The sequence below is a fragment of the Pristis pectinata genome, chromosome 28 (genome assembly GCF_009764475.1).
Source record: "Pristis pectinata isolate sPriPec2 chromosome 28, sPriPec2.1.pri, whole genome shotgun sequence".
NCBI classification, from domain to species: Eukaryota; Metazoa; Chordata; class Chondrichthyes; order Rhinopristiformes; family Pristidae; genus Pristis; species Pristis pectinata.
Window position 1 is genome coordinate 26,590,562 of NC_067432.1, and position 24,613 is coordinate 26,615,174.

Below are 24,613 nucleotides of genomic sequence, written 5' to 3' on the forward strand. Positions count from 1 at the left end.
ACGTGGTCGCGGATGCGCTGTCATGGCCCACCATCCAAGTTTTGTCCCGGGGGTGGATTTCGGCGCCTTGGCAGAGGCACAGCAAACGGACATGGCGATGCCCAGCTATCGCACCGCAGTCTCGGGCCTGCAACTGCAAGACTTACTGGTAGGCCCCGGTGAGCGCACCCTGCTCTGCGATATCTCCACAGGTAGACCCCGGCCCATCGTCCCAGCTGCCTGGCGCCGACGGGTGTTTGATTCCATCCACAGCCTTGCACACCCATCCATCCATCCGGACTACTGTCCGGATGGTGTCCGACAAGTTCGTCTGGCATGGCCTGCGTAAACAGGTTTCCGAATGGGCCCAGTCCTGCACTCACTGCCAAACCTCGAAAATACAGCAGCACGTCAAGGCCCCCCTGCAGGATTTTCAACCTACCCGCCGGAGGTTCGACCATATCCATGTCGACCTGGTCGGTCCCCTCCCAGTCTCCCGAGGAGTGCGGTACCTCCTCACGATTGTCAACCGTTTTACCCGCTGGCCTGAAGCCATTCCCCTCGCAGACACCTCCACCCAGTCCTGCGCACGGGCCCTTTTGTCAACTTGGGTGGCCCGTTTCGGTGTCCCAGCCCACATTACTTCAGACAGGGGAGCTCAATTCACCTCCGGCCTGTGGTCTGCTGTCGCTGACTTGTGGGGTTCCCGGATCCACCTCACCACTGCCTATCACCCACAATCCAATGGGCTAGTGGAGAGGTTCCATTGACACCTGAAGTCGGCACTCATGGCCCCCCGTAAGGGGCCCAGCTGGGTAGATGAGCTCCCCTGGGTCCTGCTGGGGATACGCATCACGCCAAAAGAGGGCCTGCATGCCTCGTCCGCGGAGATGGTCTATGGAACACCCTTAGTCATCCGGGGCGAGTTCCTAGCAGCCCCTCGGGGGCCAGAGGAAGAACCTGCCGCAGCGCTCGACTGGCTGCGCGAGCGGTTTGGAAACCTGGCCCCGATTCCCACCTCGCGACACGGACAGGCCCCGACCCGTATGCTGACTTCCCTCCAAGACGGTAAGTTTGTCTTCATCAGGAGGGGCGCGCACCGATCACCGCTGCAACGGCTGTATGAAGGGCCATTCTGGGTCGTCAGGAACAATGGGTCTACGTTTGTGCTGGACATTGGGGGGGGGGGGGGGGCACGCGAGGAGGTTTTAACAATTGACCGGCTGAAGCCAGCTCATTTAGACTTGGACCAGCCCATGGTGGTCCAGCGAGCGCGGTGTAGGGGCAGGCCACCCAAGTCATAGTTTATTTAATTCTGGTTTTCGCGACGGTATTGCCGGTTCGGGGGGGGGGGGGGGAGGGTGGAGTTATGTAGTGACTCACCGCACCGGCATCGAACTGGCTACTGACATCGCGCATGTCCAAGATGGCACAGGGCCCTCCTTCTTCCCTATTGTCAGGCTGGGAAAGCCCACGCGTGGGAAGGTCAGGTGACCTGCGCGTGACATCAGCGCAGGAAGTTTTCGGATATTAAAGGCACATCGCGCCCGTCACTCATTCGACTTTGTATTTCAAACCAGCGACTGTGTCTTCATTTCGTAGTAAATAAATAATATTTACAGGGCATTCCACCCAAGAACAGTTCACCATTCTGATTTCATAGAATGGAATGGTAGAATTGCTGCAAATAAATTCCCTCAAATATTTATCCCATTCTCCTTTGAAAGCCTTAACTAAAATTGCTTCCACCATACTTTCAGGCTGTGGATTCCCGATCATAACTACCACACCAAGTGAGGGTTGCTTTTTTTTAAAAAAATATCACTTTGAATCTGTGTTCCTTGACTTTTCAATTAATGGGAACAGTTCCTCTCTATCTACATTCTCCAAACCCACATCACGTACACTATTTTTTCAACCTTCCAGGAGAACAACCACAGATTCTCCAGTGTCCATACCTGGAACCACACTAACAAATCTTTTCTCCATCCTCTGGGACTTCTGAACTGTTCTGGGGAAGATACTATTTGCACAGGCTGGATGGATTGCATGGGACCCATATCCTTGTGGACAGGTGCTAGTAGGGCTGTGGAGATTTAAACTAGCTCGGCAAGGGGAGGAGATACTGATCAGGATTCAGAGGGAGAAAGGCAGGACTGGAAATGGAAGGCAAAAAAATATCAGTGAAGGGAGAGGAAATGGATTTGAGAGGTATTTGAGAACAATAGGTCCTTAAATGATTAAAATCAGGAAACTAGCTAGAAGTTGGCTGTAAAGCTATCCCAAAGAAAACAATCCCAGACTGTTGTACACCAGGATCCCGCTGTTCCTCAGTTTTTCCAGGGGTCCTACATTATGTATAAACTGAGTCTTTACTGGTCCTCCCAAAATGCATCACCTCACATTTTTCAGGATTAAATTCCATTTGCCATTGTTCTGTCCATCTTCCTAACTCATCGATATCTGCAAGAGACCACTTTCCTCACTATCAACATCAGCACCAATTTTCACATCATCTGTGAACACTAATCACACCTCCTACATTCACCTCCAGATCATTAAAATAAATAACTAACAGAACCGGTCCCAGAACCGATTCCATTGATCGCAGGCCCCCAGTCACAAAAACAACTCTCCATCATCCATTGACTCCTTATCACCAAGTCAATTTTAGACCCAATTTATCCAATTTGCTGAATTGCTCTGGGTCCCAGGGCTCCTACCTTTTGGACAAATCTCTCAAGTCGTGTTGACAATGCCATCAGGCACCACTCACTCAACAGTAACTATCTACTTACAGTTGGTTTGTGTTTTGCCGGGATCACTTGGTTCCTCATCACTGTCTTGGTTCAAATATGGACCAAAGAGCTTGATTCCAGAGATGAGGAGAGAGTGGTTGCCCTTGACATCAAGACAGCTTTTCACTAAGTGTGGCATCAAGAGACTCTGGTAAAACCAAAGTCAGTGGATATCAAAGGAAAAACATTTCAGTTGTTGGGAGTCACATCTCACACAACAGTAGGCGTGGTTGTTGGAGATCAATCACCCCAGGCCCAGGACATCACTGCAAGAGTTCCTCAGGGCAGAGTCCTGGGCCCAGCCACCTTCGGACCCACCACAAGAAGTTTGGATATTTGCTAATGATTGCAGTGTTCATTTCCATTTGCAACTCCTCTGCCAAAGACATAGTCCATGCTGGCATGTAACAAAACCTAGACAACCTCCAGAATAGTGCTACGCTGGGTGACAACATGGGCTGTGAGGAGGATAGAGGGAGGCTTCAGAGGGATACACACAGGCTGAATGAATGGACAAGCTCATGTTAAATTGAACGAGAAGGGAAAGATTCAAGAGGGACCCGAGGGGAAACCTTTTCACACAGAGGGTGGTAGGTAGGTAGGTGTATGGAACAAGCTGCCATTGGAAGCTTTAGAGGTTGGTACAATTACAATATTTTAAAGGCATTTAGAATGGGAGATGTGTAGAAAAGGTTTAGAGGGATATGGGCCAAATGCAGGCAAATGGCACTAGGTCATATAGGCATCTTGGTCAGCATGGACAAGTTGGGCCAAAGGGCGTGTTTCCATCCTGTGTGGGCTCTATGACTTTAATATAAATGCAGAAAATTGAGAGTTCATCCATGTTAGTCAAAGCAAAAGATAGGCAAAGTATTTTAAAATACTGAGAAATTGAAAGGTGTCAGTGCTCAGAGGGAATTGCAACTTTACAACATATTAAAACTGTATTGAAGAGATGGTACAGGTACTAGACTGGCAGAGAGGGTAGTCCAAGCTGAAGACCAGTTTGCTCAGAGGAGGGAGAGGAGTGTTAGATCAAAGGAGTTGCAATTGCAGTTGGTAATAGCTTAAAAGTAGATCTTAAAAGTAGAAACCTCTCAACCACCAGTCACTGAAGGAATGACCTAATCATCAGCAGGTGGACCATGAGAGCAAAGGCTACAGTCATGAAAGGTTGACCTGATCAGTCACCATTAGGTAGAGGGAAAAGGAAAATGGAGTGTCAGCTGTTACATTAAGGTTACTGTATTCTCTCAATACCAAGTAAAGGTACTGTATATTATCACAGAATTAGGAATTCTGACCTTGTCATTTATTAAATCTTTGATTCCGGAGTTTTGCACAACTGGTGGTAATTCAATGTAGGGAGGAAAGAGGCACCAGTCCTATAATCATCTCAGGAAATTGATCTAATACTTCCCAGATTTTCTTCTTTTTCTTTTCTTAAAATGTGGAATTACATTTGCTACTTCCAACCTGCAGGAACTGCTCCAACATTTTACAAGATGACAAACAGTACCTCCACTACCTCTGCTGTCAGTTCCTTCCAACCTCTTGGAATCAGGCCCTGGGGAGTTATTGACTTTCAGCCCCATTAATTTCTCCAATAACCTATTTTTTTATTTAAAACTAATGCTGATCTTTTTCCCCCAGCTCACTTAAACTAGGCCAGTAGTCCTCCACTATTTCCAGATTTTGTTTTGTATCTTCATCCATGAAGACTTACAAAATATTGAACTTTTCTGCTATTTCCTTATTCCCCAATATTTCTCCTGTCTCAGTCTACAAGGGACTCTCATTAAACAAAGGGCTGCAGATTATGGAATCTGATAAGAAAGGAAGATGAAGAGCAACCAAATAAGGGAGGTGGGGAGGGGACTTGTGGGAGGACTGTCCTCATGGATTTTTTTCTACCTTTGATTACTGTATCATTGATAAATTAGGGTAGTCTCTCAGCAGGAATTAGTACTTGAAGGGGACACCAAAGCTATAATCAACAGATGTGAAGCAAAATAACTTAGTTCCTATTTACAAAAGAAAAACATGGTATTAAACAGCTATAAATCTCAATGGTTCTAAGGCAGTGTTAATGAAATACACAAACCACCTCCAAAACTTTGCATCTGAGCTTCAGTATAGTCTCAGATCCCTTTTTCCCTTGTATGTGTATCCAGCTTACCCTTAATTGCAGTCACTGTATTCACCTCAACTCCTCCAGGTTCACATACTAACCACTCTCTGGACCCTGCTGTTCCTATTTGGATCAATTTGTGATGACCTTATAGCCCTTATTTTATACATCTCAAAATGAAGGATACTTTCTCCAAATCCATCAAACCCCTAGTAATTTTAAAGCCCAACTGGCCATCTCTCAGGTTCTTTATTTACACAGCAAAAAAAAGTCTATTTGATCTTTCCCAACCGAATTAATCCAATTTTTGTGTCTTGTTTACAGTATTGAAATGTTTAATGCTGAATACCTCATTAATGTTTTAGTATGGAGCTCCATACTAAAAAAATTTTTTTCAGTAACCGTGGTACAAATTTGTGCCGAGAGAGGATTGGCTATTCTAACATCTTTGGTACATCCCTTCTGTGAGGAGAACAAATCCCTACTTGAATACATCATCACCTCAGTTCCCAAGAGGACTGTAGCAGCAGGACTAAGGTCACACTTGCACACTGCAATAGGCCAGACTTCTTTTGTTCTCCACGAGAACAGTTATAGTCAACTGCATGATTGCCCACCTTGAGCACACTGTTATTCAACATTAACAACTTGCAACGCAGCACATGCTGGAAATGTGAAATAAAGAGAAAAAACAGAAAATGCTGAGCAGGTCAAGCCATATCAACGCAAAGAGAAACAGAGTTAACATCCCAGGCCAAGGACCAGTCATCAGACACTCGACTAGACAAATGGTGCATATTTAACTAAAAGCAAGGTATCTCAAGCCTTACTGAACTTCTGAGAGAGATGCCACAAGTTAAAGTTTCATACATTTTGCAATAAGGGCACACAAAGGGACAACAACCAATAAAGTGGCTCAAGAATATTGTGTCAGATGGAGATTCTCCATCTCCCTCCTCCACAGAACGGTGCTATGGCAGGGTCTGGCACTTAGTGAAGGATGCAGTGAAAGTTTCATTATACCATTAATCCACTATCCTGGACTTCAACTGGCATGGTTAGTGCTGCAGAAAGTACAGATCATAATACCATCAATTTAAGATTTAAATCTTGTAATAATCTCTCATCACCATCCCACAAAGCCGCACCAACATTCCCCCCGCACCCTCCATCCTACCAAACTCCATCAGCTATGCACCTGATATTCAATTATTACTTAGGACAATACTGCACTTGCAAAGACGTCAGTAAGCATCTGTGTTACGTGTTTCCAATACAAAAATCTACACATTTCAGAAAATAAATTTGCACCACTGCATCTATTTATCACAGCTTCTTAACTGCTATCCTTTTGGAATGAACAAGTTGATCAATAAATTTCAGTACCGTGATACTTCCAACTATTTAAAGAATCAGTGGTTGCTACAGCAAGAGTAGTGGAGTGGCAAACAATGTACATTTGATGTTATAGGCAACTTTTTACAGCAACTGCAAGACATCATCTTGTTCTGACTGTATACACAGGTTTATTCTGTAAAAAATGTTTACCAATTCATAGTTTAGCAGTTCAGGAAAATGGAATACAATTTTGAGCAATTCTCTTTGAAATAAAACGGTTCCTGACAACTGAAAAATACACATTTGACTGTCATATGTACCATTGTCATGTAATACAATTAGATACAGATTGAGCTGTACTTCAATACAAAGGCTGACCAAAATAAATGTTACAACAACATACATGAATGCAGTACCAATTGTGCCCAAGTACTGTCCAAAATAAATTTAGTACACAACACTGGTGAATGAAAAATAACTCATTCAATTATATCACTGAAGTTAGAGTGCATGTGCTAGTCACCATTCATAAAAGTCATCAACAGTAAATAGTCTGAGGATTAGTCTGAGGATCACAGAAAAGAACCTGTTTTTACATTTAAATATTACCATGTGAAGAGACAGCCTATTCAGTGTTATGGTGCAAAGCACAGACAGATGATTTTATTGACTGTACTTCAGTTGCACCCTTTTTGATTTCATTAAGTCTGCGAGTCACTGAGATACATTGAGAGTGAGCATTAGGATCTGACCATAGTTCCAACTTCAAAGACTTTCAGTGAGTTACGAAATCCAGCATCTTGGATCCTACGGCAGCTCCACATTAAGGAATCTCAACATCAAGGAATCTCAACATCAAAAGGCAACACGTGATGCAAAAGGAAATTTTTGATCACCATCTAGCTCAATTACTTCACAACTCGTTTTTGTTGGCCCGATTATCTTTCTGCGAAGCTGCTGTAGGTTTTTTCTTATCCGGCTTGATTTCATTTTTCTTTTTCTCAGCTCCTTTTCCAGGATACGTCTGCCCCTCGACGGTAACATCTGCACAGCGTTCCTGATTTATCAGGAAGTCTTTAATCTCCCAAGCGTAACTTCCATCGCGCAGCATGAATATGGCCCGATCAGAACCAACTACAAATCTAGAAGAGGAAAGGAAGGAATTATTCTTGAATTTAAGAGCAAAATTGCCCAAGAAAACAGAAATATAATGGTATCCAGATAACTCAAGGAAACATAAGAAAGCACCACTGGAAAGAGACAAAGCAAAAGGAGATCTTTCTATCTCCTGACTCTCCGCCTCTTAAGGGGACTGATAAGGACTTAGTTAGGTTCTCATGGTTCCAATGGTCAGAAGCCATCCAGTTTTGGGCACAGCACCTTCGGATGGATATATTATCTTGTGAGGAATATCAACACTGATTTATGAGAACAGAGTGCCCAAACTTCACTACTATCCCCAAGGTCAAGATGTAATTTAATTGTTATATTTAATATAGCAAGATGATTTGCTAACAAGTTAGAGAGAAGTTAGATCTTCTGCTGAGAACCCAGCATCAAGGAACACTGAACACTGCTCAGTAAGGGGCAACTTTCCCCACACAAAAGGAAGTGAAGATTTGAAATTTTCTCCCCATCAATAGGTGACAGATTTTTATTGGGCAAGGGTTTCAAAAGGATAATATCTGGGATACAGATCAGCCATGATCTGACCAAATGGCTGAACAGGCAGACAGGCTAAATAGCTTACTGACAGGTTTGTCGCTGAGCTAACTTTGTTGAATTTATTACAGAGACCCCTTTTCCTCCCACAATAGAACCAGCACCAAGCAGAAGACACACATTTTATTTCTTTCACCCAACTCTGATGAACGTACAAACCTTTAACGTGGTATAACATGCCATGACACTTACAAGAATCAGGAAATTTGACACAATTACAAAGAAAATAAAAGCAACATTCAAGTCAAATGAGGATATTTCAAAGGAAAAACCTCAAAAGACAGAACACGGAGAGCACAGGAAGGTAGTATCATGATGTGAGCAGGCCATGAAGGAATCAAAATGAGTGAAAATTTTAACATTGAGATGACGTTAAATCAGAAGTCAAAGGTGACAGGTAACAATGTTTGGTGCACATTAGGATGAGCAATTTCAGAAGACACTAACAGTTTAAATCCAATTTAACATTAAGGAATATTGGAAAACGGAGAGGCAAGTTCTTCCATAGAGGGTAGTGAACATTTAGAACAAGCTGCCAGGAGCTACCATAACAGGCAGTCCGGCTACACAAGGGTCCATTCCTGAGAATGGTGTGTAAACTGATTCTTCCACATCAGAAATGAACAATTTCCCCTGCACACATTTCCTATGATTCTTTAATTTCATCAAATACATTCTATGTTTGCCTTAACACTACCCACAATTAAACCAATGGTACATGTATTGAGTTGGTTAAGGAACACCAGAAAACATTTTATTATTTGCTAGGGTTCTTTAAAAATTTATGGGAGAATTTGTGAAGAGCCAGATTTCCATAAGTCAGGTCTCCTGTAACCTGGGGATCCCCTGTAGAACATTTAAAAGGCATTTGGTCAGGTACTTGGATAGGAAAGGAGTAGAGGGATATGAGCCTAACGCAGCAAATAGGATTAGTGTCAATGGGCATCACAGCTGGTGTGGACAAGGTGGGCTGCAAGGGCCCATGTTTCTGTGCTGGCTTAGACTACCTTCTGAACACTAAAAGACACAGGGAAAAGCAGTTGGCTCATCATGGCTATTTTCAATTAAGAGTCCTTTTTCTTTAGTTTACTGTCCTCAGTGAGGGCCTCAACTGTCTGCTGTGTTCCTCAAGAGAGCTTGAAAACATAGCCCAACGATAATTCCCTGATGTACATGGTCAGCAAGAGGGGTTCAAACTGGCGATTTGAATGAGAAAAATTATCCCACAAGACAGCAAGGCAACTAGTTCCGATTCTCAGGCCATGAAGGAATCAAAGTGTTTCCTTTTCAAACACAGGAATTGTTCAAAAAAATAGTGCAATTGTTCAAAAACTCACTCACAGGATGCCATAACTAATTAATGGGAACATGGCTCTTCCCGCATTCTCTTTGAAAGGAATTAAATTGAAAAGAGTAGAGTGATACCAATCCTTTGAGATTTAAAGCTATAGGGACTCCCTGGATTACAGCAGACCTGATTTACGGAAATTTTAAAGCATTGTTTAAGATAGGAAGGTTAGTTACAGAAAAGCAATCATCTTCAGGAGTTATACAACAGGTGTGGAAGCTAGTTAATGCAAAAGACAAGTCTTCCAAAAAAACTCTTTACATGAAAGCTGCAGGTAGTAATCTTTAAGAACACAGGCTGTCAGTTGTTCACAGAGGTAGGCCATTTAAGAGATTTGCTTTGGAAACTGATAAGACAACATCTTCTCTTGACACTTGTAAAGTATTTTATCAAACAATGCAGCATCCATTGATACTTAAAGACCATCGAAACTATCCATTGAATGTGGGATATTCTGACTCTGTACCATTGTAACTGCACAGGGGAAGACAATAAATAAATGTTCATGTTAATTGACACTCAATGACTTTCTGACTTACAGAAAAATCAGGTTACCAACAGTTCTCAGAAATGGAACCCATACGTATCCCGTGGGCTGCCTGTATATGATCAAGTCATCGCTGAGTCTAACAGTTCTTCAGCTAACAAGCAATGTTAAGTCAGTTATAAAATGAGAGGTTAAAATGCAGGTCATTATGCGTGGAATACAAGACAAGACGACTTGTTTTTGGTTCCCGGTTCCAGCAACTGCAGTCTGTTTTGTCTACAAGGAAGATATTGTTTCACATACTCTACAAGGCTGTCGTTAAATCTCTTAACCAGTCCCAACACAAGCTATCAGCAATTCTGATCATACAATCGAACATCCTTCTGGGACTCTTTGTACTAACTTCACAAAGTTACAATATAATGACTGAGTTATTATTTTTCCTTTTAAACATCCTAAGTGTCACTGTATAAAAAGTATTATACACATTCCTAACCACAATAACTTGTGCTAATCTTTTTCTTTTTACATATCCCTAGAAGCTTTTACAACCTGTTTTATGTTTCACACCATTAGTTACGGGTTAATATGAAAAGTTACACAAGCGTAAAGCATAAAAAATACCAATTCGGGACAAACAAATGAATCAGTGTCACAGTTAGTAAATGCATATCTTCCCAACATCACAGCCCAGCTCAAAAACTGCATGCAGATCCTTTTACCTGCAATTCCTGTCACAAGCACATTTTTTTGCCCCATTTTCTTTTGATTTGAGTTCTTTGTTACTGAGTGCTGTTATGCATTTAGCAACAACCACTCTACAAAGCTGTGAGAACTCATTATCACCTTGTATTTGTGTAGCAGTTTTAATGTAACAAAAGAAACCCAGGTGCTTTATGAAAGCTTTTAAAAAGCATTGTATATCTTAAAAGGTACAAAAACCCTACAGGAAGTTGTCCAACCATGATTTGCAAGAGAAATTACAAAGTATTATATCAAAAAAGACAACAGCTGAGGTTTGTGAATTCAGCAGAGGTTGAAGACATTATGGAATTCAAGGTTAAACTAGGAAGAAATAAAAACAGATCTTCTTTAATTATGTAAAATGGAAAAGTTAATGCAGGCCCCTAACAGGTGGAGACACAAGAAATAATTATTAGACAATACAGAAGATGTAGAGAAATTAAACAAATGTTTTTCAATTCTCTTCACAGAAAAAGACACCAAAAACCTTTCAGAAATACTAGAGATCAACAAGTATGAAGTGAACAAGCAGATAAAGGTAACTGATATTCTTTTCAAAGAAAAAGTGCTAGAGAAATTACTGGGATTGAAAACTAATGAATCTCCAGGATATGCTGACAAACATCGCATGGTTTTGAAAAAGAGGTGACACTGGAGAAAATGGATGAACTGGTAATCATCTTCCAAAATTCCATGCATTCAAGAATGGTCCCCACAGATTGGGAGGATGTAAGTGTAAACCAAGAATTTAAGGGGAGAGAGAAAAACAGACCAGTCAGCCTTACATCAGTAGGAGAGCAAATTCTAGGATCTATTATTAAGGAAAAGGTAACAGGACACTTACAGAATAATAATATTGGGCAGAATCAACATAGATTTATGAATAAGGGAAATCATGATCTACTTTGGCAGAAAAAAATGCTTTAAATGGTGGGAAGCTGAAAGGTGGCATGTTCAAGGCGGACCCAGACAAACTTGTACAAGGATTGCTAAAGAATAATTTGCAGTACAAGTATTTAGAAAGGCAGTATGTACATTAATGCATGAAGATGTAAATACAGATAACTGGAAAGATAGCATGTTTACTCTTAGTCAATAAGGGCAGCAGGGAAAGCCTGATTAGTATAAACCTGTGAGCCCAACCCCAGTGTTGGGGAAGTTACTGGAAAAAGTCCCGAGAGACAGGAGTAATCCACACTTGCTGTCTGGGATTAATCAAAGATAGTCATCAGGCTTTGTTAGGGGGAGATCCCGTTTTACCAATTTGACTGAGTTTTTCCAAAAAGGTCAACAAAATGTGTTGTTGATGTCTGTGCAGCCAATGTAGACTACATGAGACTAATGCTTTTGACAAAGTCCCATGGTCCCAAAAGATTAAAGCCCATCAGATCCAAGGCAAGTTAGCAAATTGAATCCAAAATTGGTTTGGTGATGAGAAGGGTGATAATGAACAGCAATTGGTAATCTGAGACCACTGAGACCTTACTGTTTGTCATATACATCAATCATTTGGATGTGAATATAGAAGACTTGATTGGCGAGTCTGCAGATGACACAAAAATTGGTGGTGCTGTTGATAGTGGAAAGTCTTAGTTTACAGGAAGATATCGATCAGTCGGTAAAATGGACAAAGCAATGGCAGATAGAATGTAATCTGGAATAAATGCAAGGTGATGCACTTAGGGAGAACAAACGAGGACAGGACATACACAATGAATATTAAAGCACTAGGGACGCCATGGAACAGAGGGACATTGACATACAAGTCCAAGGATTGATGAAGGTGGCAACACAGATAGAAAAGATGAATAAGGTATGTGGGATACTACCTTTCATTAACCAGGGTATAAAATAGAAGAGCAGGGAGGTTATGGAGTAGCTTTATAAAACACTGGTTAGACCACAACTGGAGATGTGTGTGCAGTTCTGGTCACCACACTACAAAGAAGATGCGATTGTACTGGAGATGGCGCCGAGGAAGTTCACCACGATGTTCCAGGATGGAATGTTTCCAGGATGGAATGTTTCAGTTACGAGAAGAGACTGTTTAACAGTTTGTTTTCTTTGGAGTGGAGGAGGCTGAGAAGGGATCTGCTGGTGGTATGCATAATTATGAGGGGCATGGATAGAGTAGAATGTAGGACAAGAACAGTACAGAACAGGAACAGGCCCTTTAGCCCACATGTCTACCCCAACCATGATGCCAATCTAAACTAATCCCATCTGCCTGCTCATGGTCTATATCCCTCTACTCACTGCCTGTTCATCTGTCTAAACGCCTTTTAAACATCCCTATTATATCTGCTTCTAGCACCTGCCCTGGCAGTACACTCCAAATACCTACCACTCTTTATAAAAAAATCTTGCCTTGTAAATCTTCATTAATCTGCACCCCCCCCCCCACCTCCGCTTAACCCTATGCCCTCTAGTATTTGACCTTTCCACCTGGGAAAAAGACCGACTATCTATCCTATGTCTCTCAATTTTATATACTTCAGTAGATAGAAGGTAACTTTTCCCTATTACAGAGGTGCCCGAAGCCAGACAACCTAGGCTTCAGGATAAGAGGGAAGAGTTTTAGAGAGGATCTGAGCAGGATATTTTCCAACTAAAGGTGGCTGAAATTCAGAAATCACTGCCTGAGGGGAGTGGTGGAAGTGGATCCTCTCACAATTATTTAGGTCTCTAGATATGCACTCAAATTACAAAGGAGTAGGTTATTGACCAAGTGCTGGTACATGTGATTGGTGTAGCGGGTAAGTGATGGTTGGCATACAAGCGCTGGGCTGAAGGTGCTGTTTCTGTGGTCTATAACTCAGTGACAAAGGTAAAGGTAAAATATTGTGCAGAGGTCTGGTCTCCTGACCCAAGGAAGGGTATACATGCAATAGGGGGAAGAGCAACAATGGACTCCTAAGATGGGAAACTGTCCTACAAAGGCAGGTAAAGCAAACTGGGGCTGTGCTCTGAAGAGCTTAGAAGACAGAGGAATGATCTCAATGAAACATACAAACTTCTTACAGGGGCTTAACAGGGGTGTCTAAAACCAGGGGTCACAGACTTTAAGTAAGGGTTCAGCTTTCTGGTCTAGAGGCGAGAAAAAAAATTATTCACCCAGGGTGTAGAGAATCCTTGGAACTCTCTATGAGAGAGCTGTGGAAGCTCAGTCAGAGTAACGCAAGACAGATTAGTACATTTCTGGATACAAATGAACAGATCTATTTTTAAAATACAAAAGTTGGCCAAGAGAGGGAATTTTGGAGATTAAGGCATTGGCAGGTGTGTGAATGAGCATTGGAGTAGTGGGGGGATGGGAAAAGAGGGTCCTTGCCACAACGGGAGTGGGCACAGCAAGAGCCTGTACTGGGACAGAAGAGCACAAGTCTGAATATAGACAACCTCAACAGCTTAAGAAAGCCATTATACCAGCAGATATCAACTAACCACTTGTAGAGGCATCTGCCTCTCACACCCTCACATTCACCTCAGCCGGATGAAATGAGTGAGCACATGCAGATTTTTTTTTTGGAAAAGATACAAAAGAAAAATTTGCTGTGTCTAATCTACCTGTCCAGAGAAGTTTCAATCTTAAGATTCAGTGAAATTCACCAATGTATATATTTAAGGGTAAGGACACCTGAATGGACTATAATAAATTGCATTGAGCACAATTTTCCCTTTGAAATAAATTTCTATATAAAAGTACTGCCTGTGTAAATGTGAGCTTCAGCATGCTGTGTAGCACAGTTTTGGCAATAGTAAATCTAAATTTAAACAAATAATTTGTGGGCTACTGTTACAAAACTAAAAGCCAGGCAAAACCAAACATTAGTAAAGACAGATAACACAGTCTTGCAGAGTGTGCATAAGATACACTATGATCCCAGGATTAAGAGGCTTTAGTTACAAGAAGCCTTGAAGAAAGGCATCCAACAGAGGCTGGTGATTCTTTAGCATTCACTATCCCAAGTTCATTCAGAACATATATTGATAGATTTCTGGACATTAAGAGAAACAAGGAGTATGGGGAGAGTGCAGGAAAATGAAGCTTAATAAATAGCAGAGCAGGCTCAAAGAGACATCTGGCTTACTCCTGTACTTAATGCGTATGTTCATTCTAGCTGGCATTTAGGCCAGTATAGAGCTTTTTCATCTTCATTCAAACACAATCAAACATTAGATATCAAAAAGTTTGAATTGTCACCTAGTCCAGAATATGGAACAACCATAAGGAAACAATTTGCACTGTACTGCAGTCAACGAGTCACATTAGCAGAATAATTAAAGCTATTACAGAATGTTTGTTAAAGATAAGCAATCTAGATTCGCAAAAAGAACAGGTTTTTTTAAATCATCTTATTGCTAATCTGATAATTCTGTTTCATTCAGCATAGTTTCTTCTTACATTAAAAACATTTCATAAATAGCTAAAAATTAACAGTCACCATATATCAATCATGGCTGGGTGACAAAAGAGGAAAAAAAAGGCTGCTGTAGGCCACTAAAAGTTTTTTTCCCCTTCTCCAACTACTAGATAATTTTTTTGAAAACTTCCAGATTAGTTAAGCTTCCCATTCTTAACAAGCTTACAATCAATGTCTTCTGTAGTGATTGCTTGCCTTTTAAAAAAAGATAAGTAGGAATAAAATTTACTCAGTCTTTCTGCTTATTAGATTGTGTGTTCCACAACAGTTACAAACTACAGAACAATAAATCTATTAAAAGTCAAAAAACTACAGATGCTGGAAATCTGAAATAAAATCGGAAAATGCTGGAAATACTCAGCCATTCAGGCATCTGAAAGGTCAGAAACAGACTTCACACTCTGAAGAAGGACAATTGACCTGAAATATTAACTCTGCCTCTCATTCCACAGATAGATTGACCTGCTGAATATCCCTAGCGTTTTCTTTCTTTATATTATACAATAAATCTATTGATGTCAATCAAATAATCTCAAAAATCAATATGTTTGTGGTGTTTTGCAAACTCAGGACAACTCAAAGCACTATACGGCCACAGTCGTTTAAATTGCAAATACCATTGTAATGCATTAAACGTGGCAACCCAATGTGCACAGCAAGATCCTATAAACAGTAAAATGATCTGTTTCAGTAATGTTGGTGAGAACACCTTAAGAAGGAAATTTCAGAGCTCTAAAGTTGGTAATGATGTACAAACAGTGGTAACCTGAGGAAGTACAGGAATGATTCAACAATTCTCACTGCAGCAAGTTATTAGATATAGAAAAAGAGGTAATCATTTGGTTCCTCAAGTCTTTAATGGTTTATCTGTGCTTACACTTACCTGCCTTTGATCCATAATCCCTGACATCCATATGGAAAACACAAACCTTCAAAATTTAATATACATTCCCTTTTTTTTTGCAGAAAATTATCTTGCATTCCTACCAGTACCAGGTTTCTCTCTCCAGGGAATGGGACATCGATCCACAAATATCAGAAGCTGCATGTATGTCAAGCAGCAGCAGCATACGTGAGGGCAATGTCAGTTGGATATTCAACCAGGTATGTTATTATGCATGAGCTTGAATGATCACCAGTCAAGTTGCAATTTTAAGTCAGGATAACTGATTAGGCGATTGGGCTAAACAGATCCTGCAGGGCTCCCATGTGCAACCCGATATCAACAAGCTCAGCAAATAAGATCCTTTCCAATACCCCAGACTGGAAAACATATTATCCAACACAAATGCCACACTACCAAAACATTTTAAAACAAAACTTCAGGATTAGCTTTGCACATCTACAATTCTTGTAACCATAATGTTCATGCACTTACCTCTGTACATCATAATTTGCATTATAGAGACTGCCTTGCCAAAGACTGGTAATCTCTTCAGTTTCCTTCTCAGTGGGATTCCCTGCCACTGTTACAAATATCATTAGTGTCTTGCCTTTCTTGGTTATCTTCAGAAGGCTTTCAGGATTGCTGGCATCAATTTTGGAAAAGTCTATTGGTGGTGAAGATCTCTTATGTTCTGGTAGATCACCTTCTTCTATGTCATCATCTTTCTATATAAAAATAAAGCATTATGAATATTTGCCCAAGAATAAATGATTTTAAGTGATTTTTATATTTTGTTTTTGCAGCTTTTTAGATTCATTTGAACATTACAGCATCGTGCTTCACTGACAGAAGTACAGAGGCTAACCAATCAGCAAAAACTTGCACCGGGAGCAGAGCCTGTTTCGTGACTCTACTCATCTTAGAATGAAAAGAACCCATATAAATAGCCCAGATCTCGAGCTTTCAAGCCAGTTGTTCCACTTGGAATTGCCAGAACTTACTTGTGTAACTTTGGGGTGAGGGTGGGGGTGAAAGAATGAAGTTCAGGACTACTAGGCACACATGCAATTCCACACAGATGATCACCACTTGCAGAACAAATGCTGTCCATCAGTCTTCCTTGAAGGACTCCAATGGAGGAACAAACTTCCACAGGATTCCCAGCAGTTAGACTGGGAAACCTGTGGGCTGAACCAATCCAATAAGTCCCTTCATTTCAATTAGGAACAACCGCAGACAGAAGCATTTATACAAGGTAATTTGGTTTGCATTGATTTAAACTAAGATTTATAATCTTAAATTTTTCTCATAATATTTGTTTTTAGTAGCTTGAGAACACTCGTTTAAATCGAAGACATTTTCCTTAAGTTTTGAAGCCAGTGAGCAATGCCTCTCAAAGTACTTGTGGGCTAGGTGTGGAGAAACCTATTTGAATTGGGAAGTTGTTGCACTTCGCCTATCAGTTGACGCCCAGCCTAGAGAAAGCTTGCACCCAGACACTTTCTACGTCAAACATCCAGCTGCAAAGCAGACAAATCACATTTTGTGTTGTGACCTTCAGGGTAGTAGTGGCCCAAATCTTCTGACTTGAACTGCCAGAGCTCATTGGCTGCCTGATTCCCAGGAGTCCATTTCCTGATCTGTCACTACTTAAATAATACTCTGCCTCACTAATTTCCCTGCCAAAGTGAATAATTTCACATGTATATAAATCATGTCAAACACATTGTATCTGCCATGATTTTATCCAGATCCTTCCTGCTGTTACATTCTATGCCCCATCTAATGAAGGGAAGTATACTATATGCCTTCTTCATCTCCTTGCCTACCTGTGCTGACATTTTCAGGGCTCCTTGGACTTGTAACACTAAGGTCTCTCTGTTCCTTGACACTTCCAAAGGCCCTACTATTCATTGTGCAAGTCCTCCCAAAATACATCACCTCACACTTATCAAGATTAAGTTCTATCTGCCATTGCTCTGCCCATTTTATCAACTCATTAATATCATCCTACCACCTAAGATTATCCTCCTTACCACCAATTTTTATGTCACCTGCAAACTTACTAATCATATCTCCTAAATCTCTGACTGAGAACAGAGCAGCATTCTGAATGGCATTAAGAACCTCAAGCCCATTTGTAAAGAGCACACAGAAACTCAGCTTAAATATAGAAAACCTACAGCACAATTCAGGCCCTTCAGCCCACAAAGCTGTGCCGAACATGTCCCTACCTTAGACGTTACTAGGCTTACCCATAGCCCTGTATTTTTCTAAGCTCCATGTACCAATCCAAAAGTCTCTTTAAAGACCCTATTGTATCCGCCTCCACCACTGTTGCCAGCAGCCAATTCCATGCACTCACCACTCTGAGTAAAAAAAAAACTTACCTCTGACATCTCCTCTATACCTACTCCCCAGCACCTTAAACCTATGTCCTCTTGTGGCCACCATTTCAGCCCTGGGAAAAAGCCTCTATCTACCCAAATCAATGCCTCTCATCATCTTATATACCACTATCAGGTCCCCCCTCATCCTCCATCGCTCCAAGGAGAAAAGGCTGAGTTCCCTCAACCTGCTTTCATAAGGCATGCTCCGCATTCCAGGCAGCATCCTTGTAAATCTCATCTGCACCCTTTCTACGGCTTCCAAATCCTTCCTGTAGTGAGGCGACCAGAACTGAGCACAGTGCTCCAAGTGGTGTCTGACCAGGGTCCTATATAGCTGCAACAATACCTCACGGCTCCTAAATTCAAATCCACAATTGATGAAGGACAATACACCATATGCCTTCTTAACCAGAGTCAACCTGCACAGCCGCTTTGAGCGTCCTATGGACTCAGACCCCAAGATCCCTCTGATCCTCCACACCGCCAAGAGTCCTACCATTAATACTATATTCTGCCATTGTATTTGACCTACCAAAATGAACCACTTCACACTTATCTGGGTTGAACTGCATCTGCCACTTTTCAGCCCAACTTGCATCCTATCTATGTCCCTCTGTAACCTCTGACAGCCATCCAAACTACCCACAACACCTCCAACCTTTGTGTCATCCACAAACTTACTAACCTATCCTTCCACTTCCTCATCCAGATCATTTATAAAAATCACAAAGAGTAAGGGTCCCAGAACAGATCCAAGGTACACCACTGGTCACCGACCTCCATGCAGAATACAAACCTCCAACAACTACTCTTTACCTTCTGTGGGCCAGCCAGTTCTGGATCCACACTGCAATGTCCCCTTGGATCCCATGCCTCCTTACTTTCTCAATAAGCCTTGCATGGGGTACCTTATCAAATGCCTTGCTGAAATCCATATACACTACATCTACTGCTCTCCCTTCATCGATGCGTTTAGTCACATTCTCAAAAAATTCAATCAGGCTCGTAGGGCAGAACCTGCCCTTGACAAAGCCATGCTGACTATTCCTAATCATATTATACCTCTCCAAATGTTCATAAATTCTGCCTCTCAGGATCTTCTCCATCAGCTTACCAACCACTGAGGTAAGACTCACCGGTCTATAATTTCCTGGGCTATCTCTACTCCCTTTCTTGAATAAGGGTTGCGGATGTTGTTCCCTCCAATCTTCTGGAACCTCTCCCGTCTCCATCGATGCAAAGATCATCGTCAGAGGCTCTGCAATCTCCTCCCTCACCTCCCACAGCAGCCTGGGGTACATCTCATCTGGTCCCGGCGACTTGGATCCAGCTTGATGCTTTCCAAAAGTTTCAGCACCTCCTCTTTCCTAATATCTACATGATCAAGCTTTTCAGCCTGCTGCAAGTCCCAGATCTTTTTCCGTAGTGAATACTGACGTAAAGTATTCATTAAGTACCTCTGCTATTTCTTCTGGATCCATACACAATTTCCCACTGCTGCACTTGATAGGCCCAATTCTCTCACATCTTATCTTCTTGCTCTTCACATACTTGTAGAATGCCTTGGGGTTTTCCTTAATCCTGCCCGCCAAGGCCTTCTCATGTCCCCTTCTGGCTCTCCTAATTTCCTTCTTAAGCTCCTTCCTGTTAGCCTTATACCCTTCCAGATCTCTAACATTACCTAGCTCTGTACCTTTTGTAAGCTTTTCTTCTCCTTTTGACTAGATTTGTTATAGGCTTTGTACACCACAGTTCCTGTATCCTCTCGTGACTCCCATCTCATTGGAACATGCCTACACAGAACTCCACACAAATATCCCCTGAATATTTGCCACATTTCTTCCGTACTTTCCCGAGAACATCTGTTCCCAAGTTAAGCTTCCAATTTCCTGCCTGAGCACCTCATAATTCCCTTTACTCCAAGTAAACGCCTTTCTAGTCTGTCTGTTCCTATCTCTCCCCAATGCTATTGCAAAGGAGATAGAATTATGATCACTATCTCCAAAATGCTCTCCCACTGAGAGATCTGACACCTGACCAGGTTCATTTCCCAATACCAAATCAAGCACAGCCTCTCCTCTTGTAGGCTTATCTACATATTGTGTCAAGAATCCTTCCTGAACACACTTACCAAACTCCACCCCATCTAAACCCCTCACTGTATGGAGATGCCAATCGATGTTTGGGAAATTAAAATCTCCCATCACAACAACTCTGTTATTCTCACACCTTTCTAGGACCTGCTTCCCTATCTGCTCCTCAATATCCCTGTTACTACTGGGTGGCCTATAAAAAACACCCAGCAAAGTTATTGACCCCTTCCTGTTCCTAACCTCCACCCAGAGACTCTGTAGACAGTCTCTCCATGACGTCCACCTTTTCTGCAGCCGTGACACTATCTCTGATCAACAGTGCCACTCCCCCACCTCTTTTGCCTCCCTCCCTGTCCTTTCTGAAACATCTAAAACCCAGCACTTGAAGTAACCATTCCAGTCCCGGAGCCATCCAAGTCTCTGTAATGGCCACCACATCGTAGCTCCAAGTATTTATCCAAGCTCTAAGCTCATCTGCCTTGTTCACAATACTCCTTGTGTTAAAATAGACACATCTCAAACCGGTCTGAGCACATCCCTTCTCTATCACCTGCCTGTCCTCCCTCTCATACCTACTACTAGCTTTCTCTATTTGAGAGCCAAACACCTCTTCCCCAGTCTCTCCACTTCGGATCCCACCCCCCAACAATTCTAGTTTAAACTCCCCCCAGTAGCCTTAGCAAACCTCCCCGCCAGGATATTGGTCCCCCTGGGATTCAAGTGTAACCCTTCCTCTTTGTACAGATCATACCTGCCCCAAAAGAGGCCCCAATGATCCAGAAATCTGAAACCCTGCCCCTTACTCCAATCCCTCAGCCGCACATTTAACCTCCACCTCATTCTATTCCTATACTCACTGTCACGTGGCACAGGCAGTAATCTTGAAATTACTTTGAGGTCCTGCTCAACAGAAGCAGGAACAACAGGAGGAGGACACCAATTCCCAAACCATCCACCCATCGAGTACCTTGTGCCCCATCCTTGATAGAATGTGTGGTCCCACACCAGCATCATCAGCCACCTCAGAACTGGAGAGGAAACAAGTCACCCTTAATCCTGCAGTTCTGCCTGTGAAGAATAATCATACAACTTGAGCGAAATGCCTTATTTATGTGCTGCAAGTTGTATAAATTCCTCAAAGAAAATCTGTACTTAAATACAAGTACACAACAAAGACAAAACATGCCTAGCTGAAAGCCAAGAACTGATTCAAAGTGGTGGGTCACCAGAAAAATCTCACTACCATTTGCTGGTGCTTTTAAATCATCTTTCATGGTTCCTATTATCTACTCTAGTGGTTAATGAATAAATAGCCAGTAAACATTGCTGCAAAATCAACAATGAGTGACAGCTCAATGCTCAGTTGGAAAATGCAGAAAGTAGAATTCATAACTTTCAAAACGGTAAATAATATGAGGAATAATTGTAAATGGGCCAGAGAAAGTGGCTTGTTCTTGCTGCAAAATTCTAGGGAGCTCATCAATAAGTTACAAAGCCTTGAATTGCCTCACCTGAAAGTACAGAATCGCTTTTAGCATCTCAACTTGTAAAAGGAAATTGAATTAGTAGGTAAAAAGGAGACACATTGGAAGAACAAAAAAAAAGAGCAGGAGTAGGCTTGCAGCCCTTCAAGTCTGCTCCACATTCCATTAAGGTCATGGCTGTTCATTTTCCAGTGCCATTTTCCTGCACTATCCTGATTCCCTTAATATCCAGAAATCTACTAATCTCTATTTTGAATTAACTCAATGACTAAGCCTCTGCAACCCCGTGTGGGATACAGAATTCCAAAACCACCCTAAGTGAAGGGATTTTTCCTCATCTCTGCCCTAAATGGTCTACACTCTATTCTTAAACTGTGGCCTTGGTCCTAGACAGTCCTCCCTGCGTCTTGCCTATCAAGCCCTTTAACAATTTTGTAAATCTGGGTGAGATCTTCTCTCATTATTCTAAATTTTTGAGAATATTCAATCTTTCCACTTATGGCAAACCTGCCATCCCTACCAACAGTCCACTGGATCTTCAAGTGCACCCCTCTGCAGCAAGTACATTCTTTCTTTGGCAGTGTCTAAAATCTTACAGGATGCAATCTCACCAAGGCTCAAAACAATTGCCTAATCCTCTCATAATAAAGGCTAACGTACTATTTGCCATCCTGCTCACTTGCTGCACCTACATATTGGCTTTCAGTGACTTGGGTACATTTGTTCCTTTGAGCTGCAACACCACTTAATATTATATAATTTAAAAAGTACTCTGCATGTCTGTTTTGTACACTGAATGGTTTTGCATTATTCCACAGTATGTCCCAGAGATATATGCTCGCCCACTCATTCAGCTTGTCTATATCTCATTGAAATCTCCTTACTCCTCCTTAGCACCCCTTCAGTGCTGGGGCCCAAGCACTGGTCTCTGTAGCCTGCCACTAATCTTCGCCTGCCAACTGGAGAATATATTTATTCACACTTTATTCTGTCGGTTAACCAATTCTCTATCCATGTATATTATCCCCAATTCTGTATTATAAACATTGACCAACCTCCTGTGTGGAACATCAAAAGCCTCCCAAATATCCAAAACTTTAAATCAGCTCCCAAATGTCAAAAGCCTCCCAAATATCCAAAAACTTTAAATCAGCTCCCCCTCATCCAATCCACTAGTCACATCCTCAGATTCACAGGGAATTCAAAAAAACAATTTTCCTTTCATAAATCCATGTAGTTTTTACTCAGTCTTATTCATCTTTTCATGGTTTTCTGTTATTCCATCCATCATTATAGATTCCAACATTATCCCTTCTACTGTCGTTAGGCTAATTGGTCACCAGGCCATGGAGAAGAATAGATACTAATTCAATAAGTCTTTCAAAGAGCCAGCACAAACACAGCTTCCTGATCTGTGATTTCACAGCTTCTAAACCAGTACCCGGTATATTTCATTCTTTACGTAAAACTGAAACCCAAAGCGTTTCCCTTCAACTCTTTACCATGGAGCAATCTCTATAAACTTTGCGGAACCCGATTAGTTATGGATCAGAAGGATTAACAGAATATTCCAAACCCAGGTGGCAATTTTGGAACAGAGAGCGCCCGCGGGGAGAGCGAAGGGACGGTCCGGGGAACGTCCTGTACCGAATGTCTGGAACCCGATATTGAGTCCGGAGCCGGGCGCTGGCCCTGGGCCCACCCCCACCCCCACCCCCCTGGGTAACGGGCCCATCCCTACCCCCTGGCTAACCGGCCCACCCCCACCCCCCAGGCCCATCCCTACCCCCTGGCTAACGGACCCTCCCACACCCCCCAGGCCCGAGCCCACCCCCCACCCCCCTGGCTAACGGGCCCATCCCTATCCCCTGGCTAACCGGCCCACCCCCACCCCCCGGGCCCATCCCTACCCTCTGGCTAACGGGCCCATCCCTACCCCCTGGCTAACGGGCCCTCCCACACCCCCCAGGCCCGGGCCCACCCCCACGCCCGGGCTAACGGGCCTACCCCCACCCCACAGAGTTTGTTACCTCCCATTCCTCCAGCAACCTCGCCATATCGGCATCGTTGTAATCGCGGATGTCTTTTTTCTTCTTGCCGGCCTTCGGCCGATTCCCGTCCCCGACCGCGCCGGTCAGCAGCACCACCAGCACAAGCAGAAGTACCCACGGCCCGGCTGCCGCCATCTTCCACCCGTGCACCCAACTGCGCCTGCGCGGCGATCCCCGGGCTACGTCAGCAGGAGCGCGGGAACCGCCACTGGGCCTGAAGAGGAGCCGGTGCGGGTTGCGAAAGTGGTCTGTCCCCGGAGCTCGGGGCTGGGGCCGTGGCCCGTTCCCGGAGCTCGGGGCTGGGGCCGTGGCCTGTCCCCGGAGCTGGCCGAGATGACAAGTTAATGAAATGGGCAGAGTCGATGCGGTTTGCAAGGTTGGAAGGAAGAAGTTATATAAAACTGGGTGATTCACATTTAAATGGGGTACTAGAACAAAAACACACAGGCTTCTGGGTTTAATAATCAATGTAGGATCAAGTTCAAGTTTATTGTCGTGGGCATATCTACCCAGGGTATGAATGTCACGAAAATTAGCTTTTTGCAGCAGCAGCACAGTATATATGATGAATTACATAAACTTAAATTAACATAAATTATACACAATGTACATGACAAAATAAAAATAACATAATGACATTAGTACAGGATTTACTGTAAATCTGTTCAGGCCTGAGCTGAGCATTGGGATGATTTAACTTCTGACATTGCAGAGGAAACAATAAAATAATTGCATCCT

At 42.6% G+C, this 24,613-nt stretch overlaps 1 protein-coding gene across 1 annotated transcript; it reads right to left on the reverse strand.

Moving 5' to 3' along the window:
• Window positions 1-6,409: 6,409 nt before the first annotated feature.
• Window positions 6,410-24,058, reverse strand: mesd (mesoderm development LRP chaperone). Its single transcript, XM_052040363.1, has 3 exons — window positions 23,855-24,058; window positions 16,350-16,582; window positions 6,410-7,388 (listed from the first exon to the last, which is right to left on the reverse strand). Exons 1-3 carry the CDS (start codon window positions 24,008-24,010, stop codon window positions 7,160-7,162), a joined length of 618 nt encoding a protein of 205 aa, XP_051896323.1. The 5' UTR covers window positions 24,011-24,058; the 3' UTR covers window positions 6,410-7,159.
• Between the last annotated feature and the right edge of the window lie 555 nt (window positions 24,059-24,613).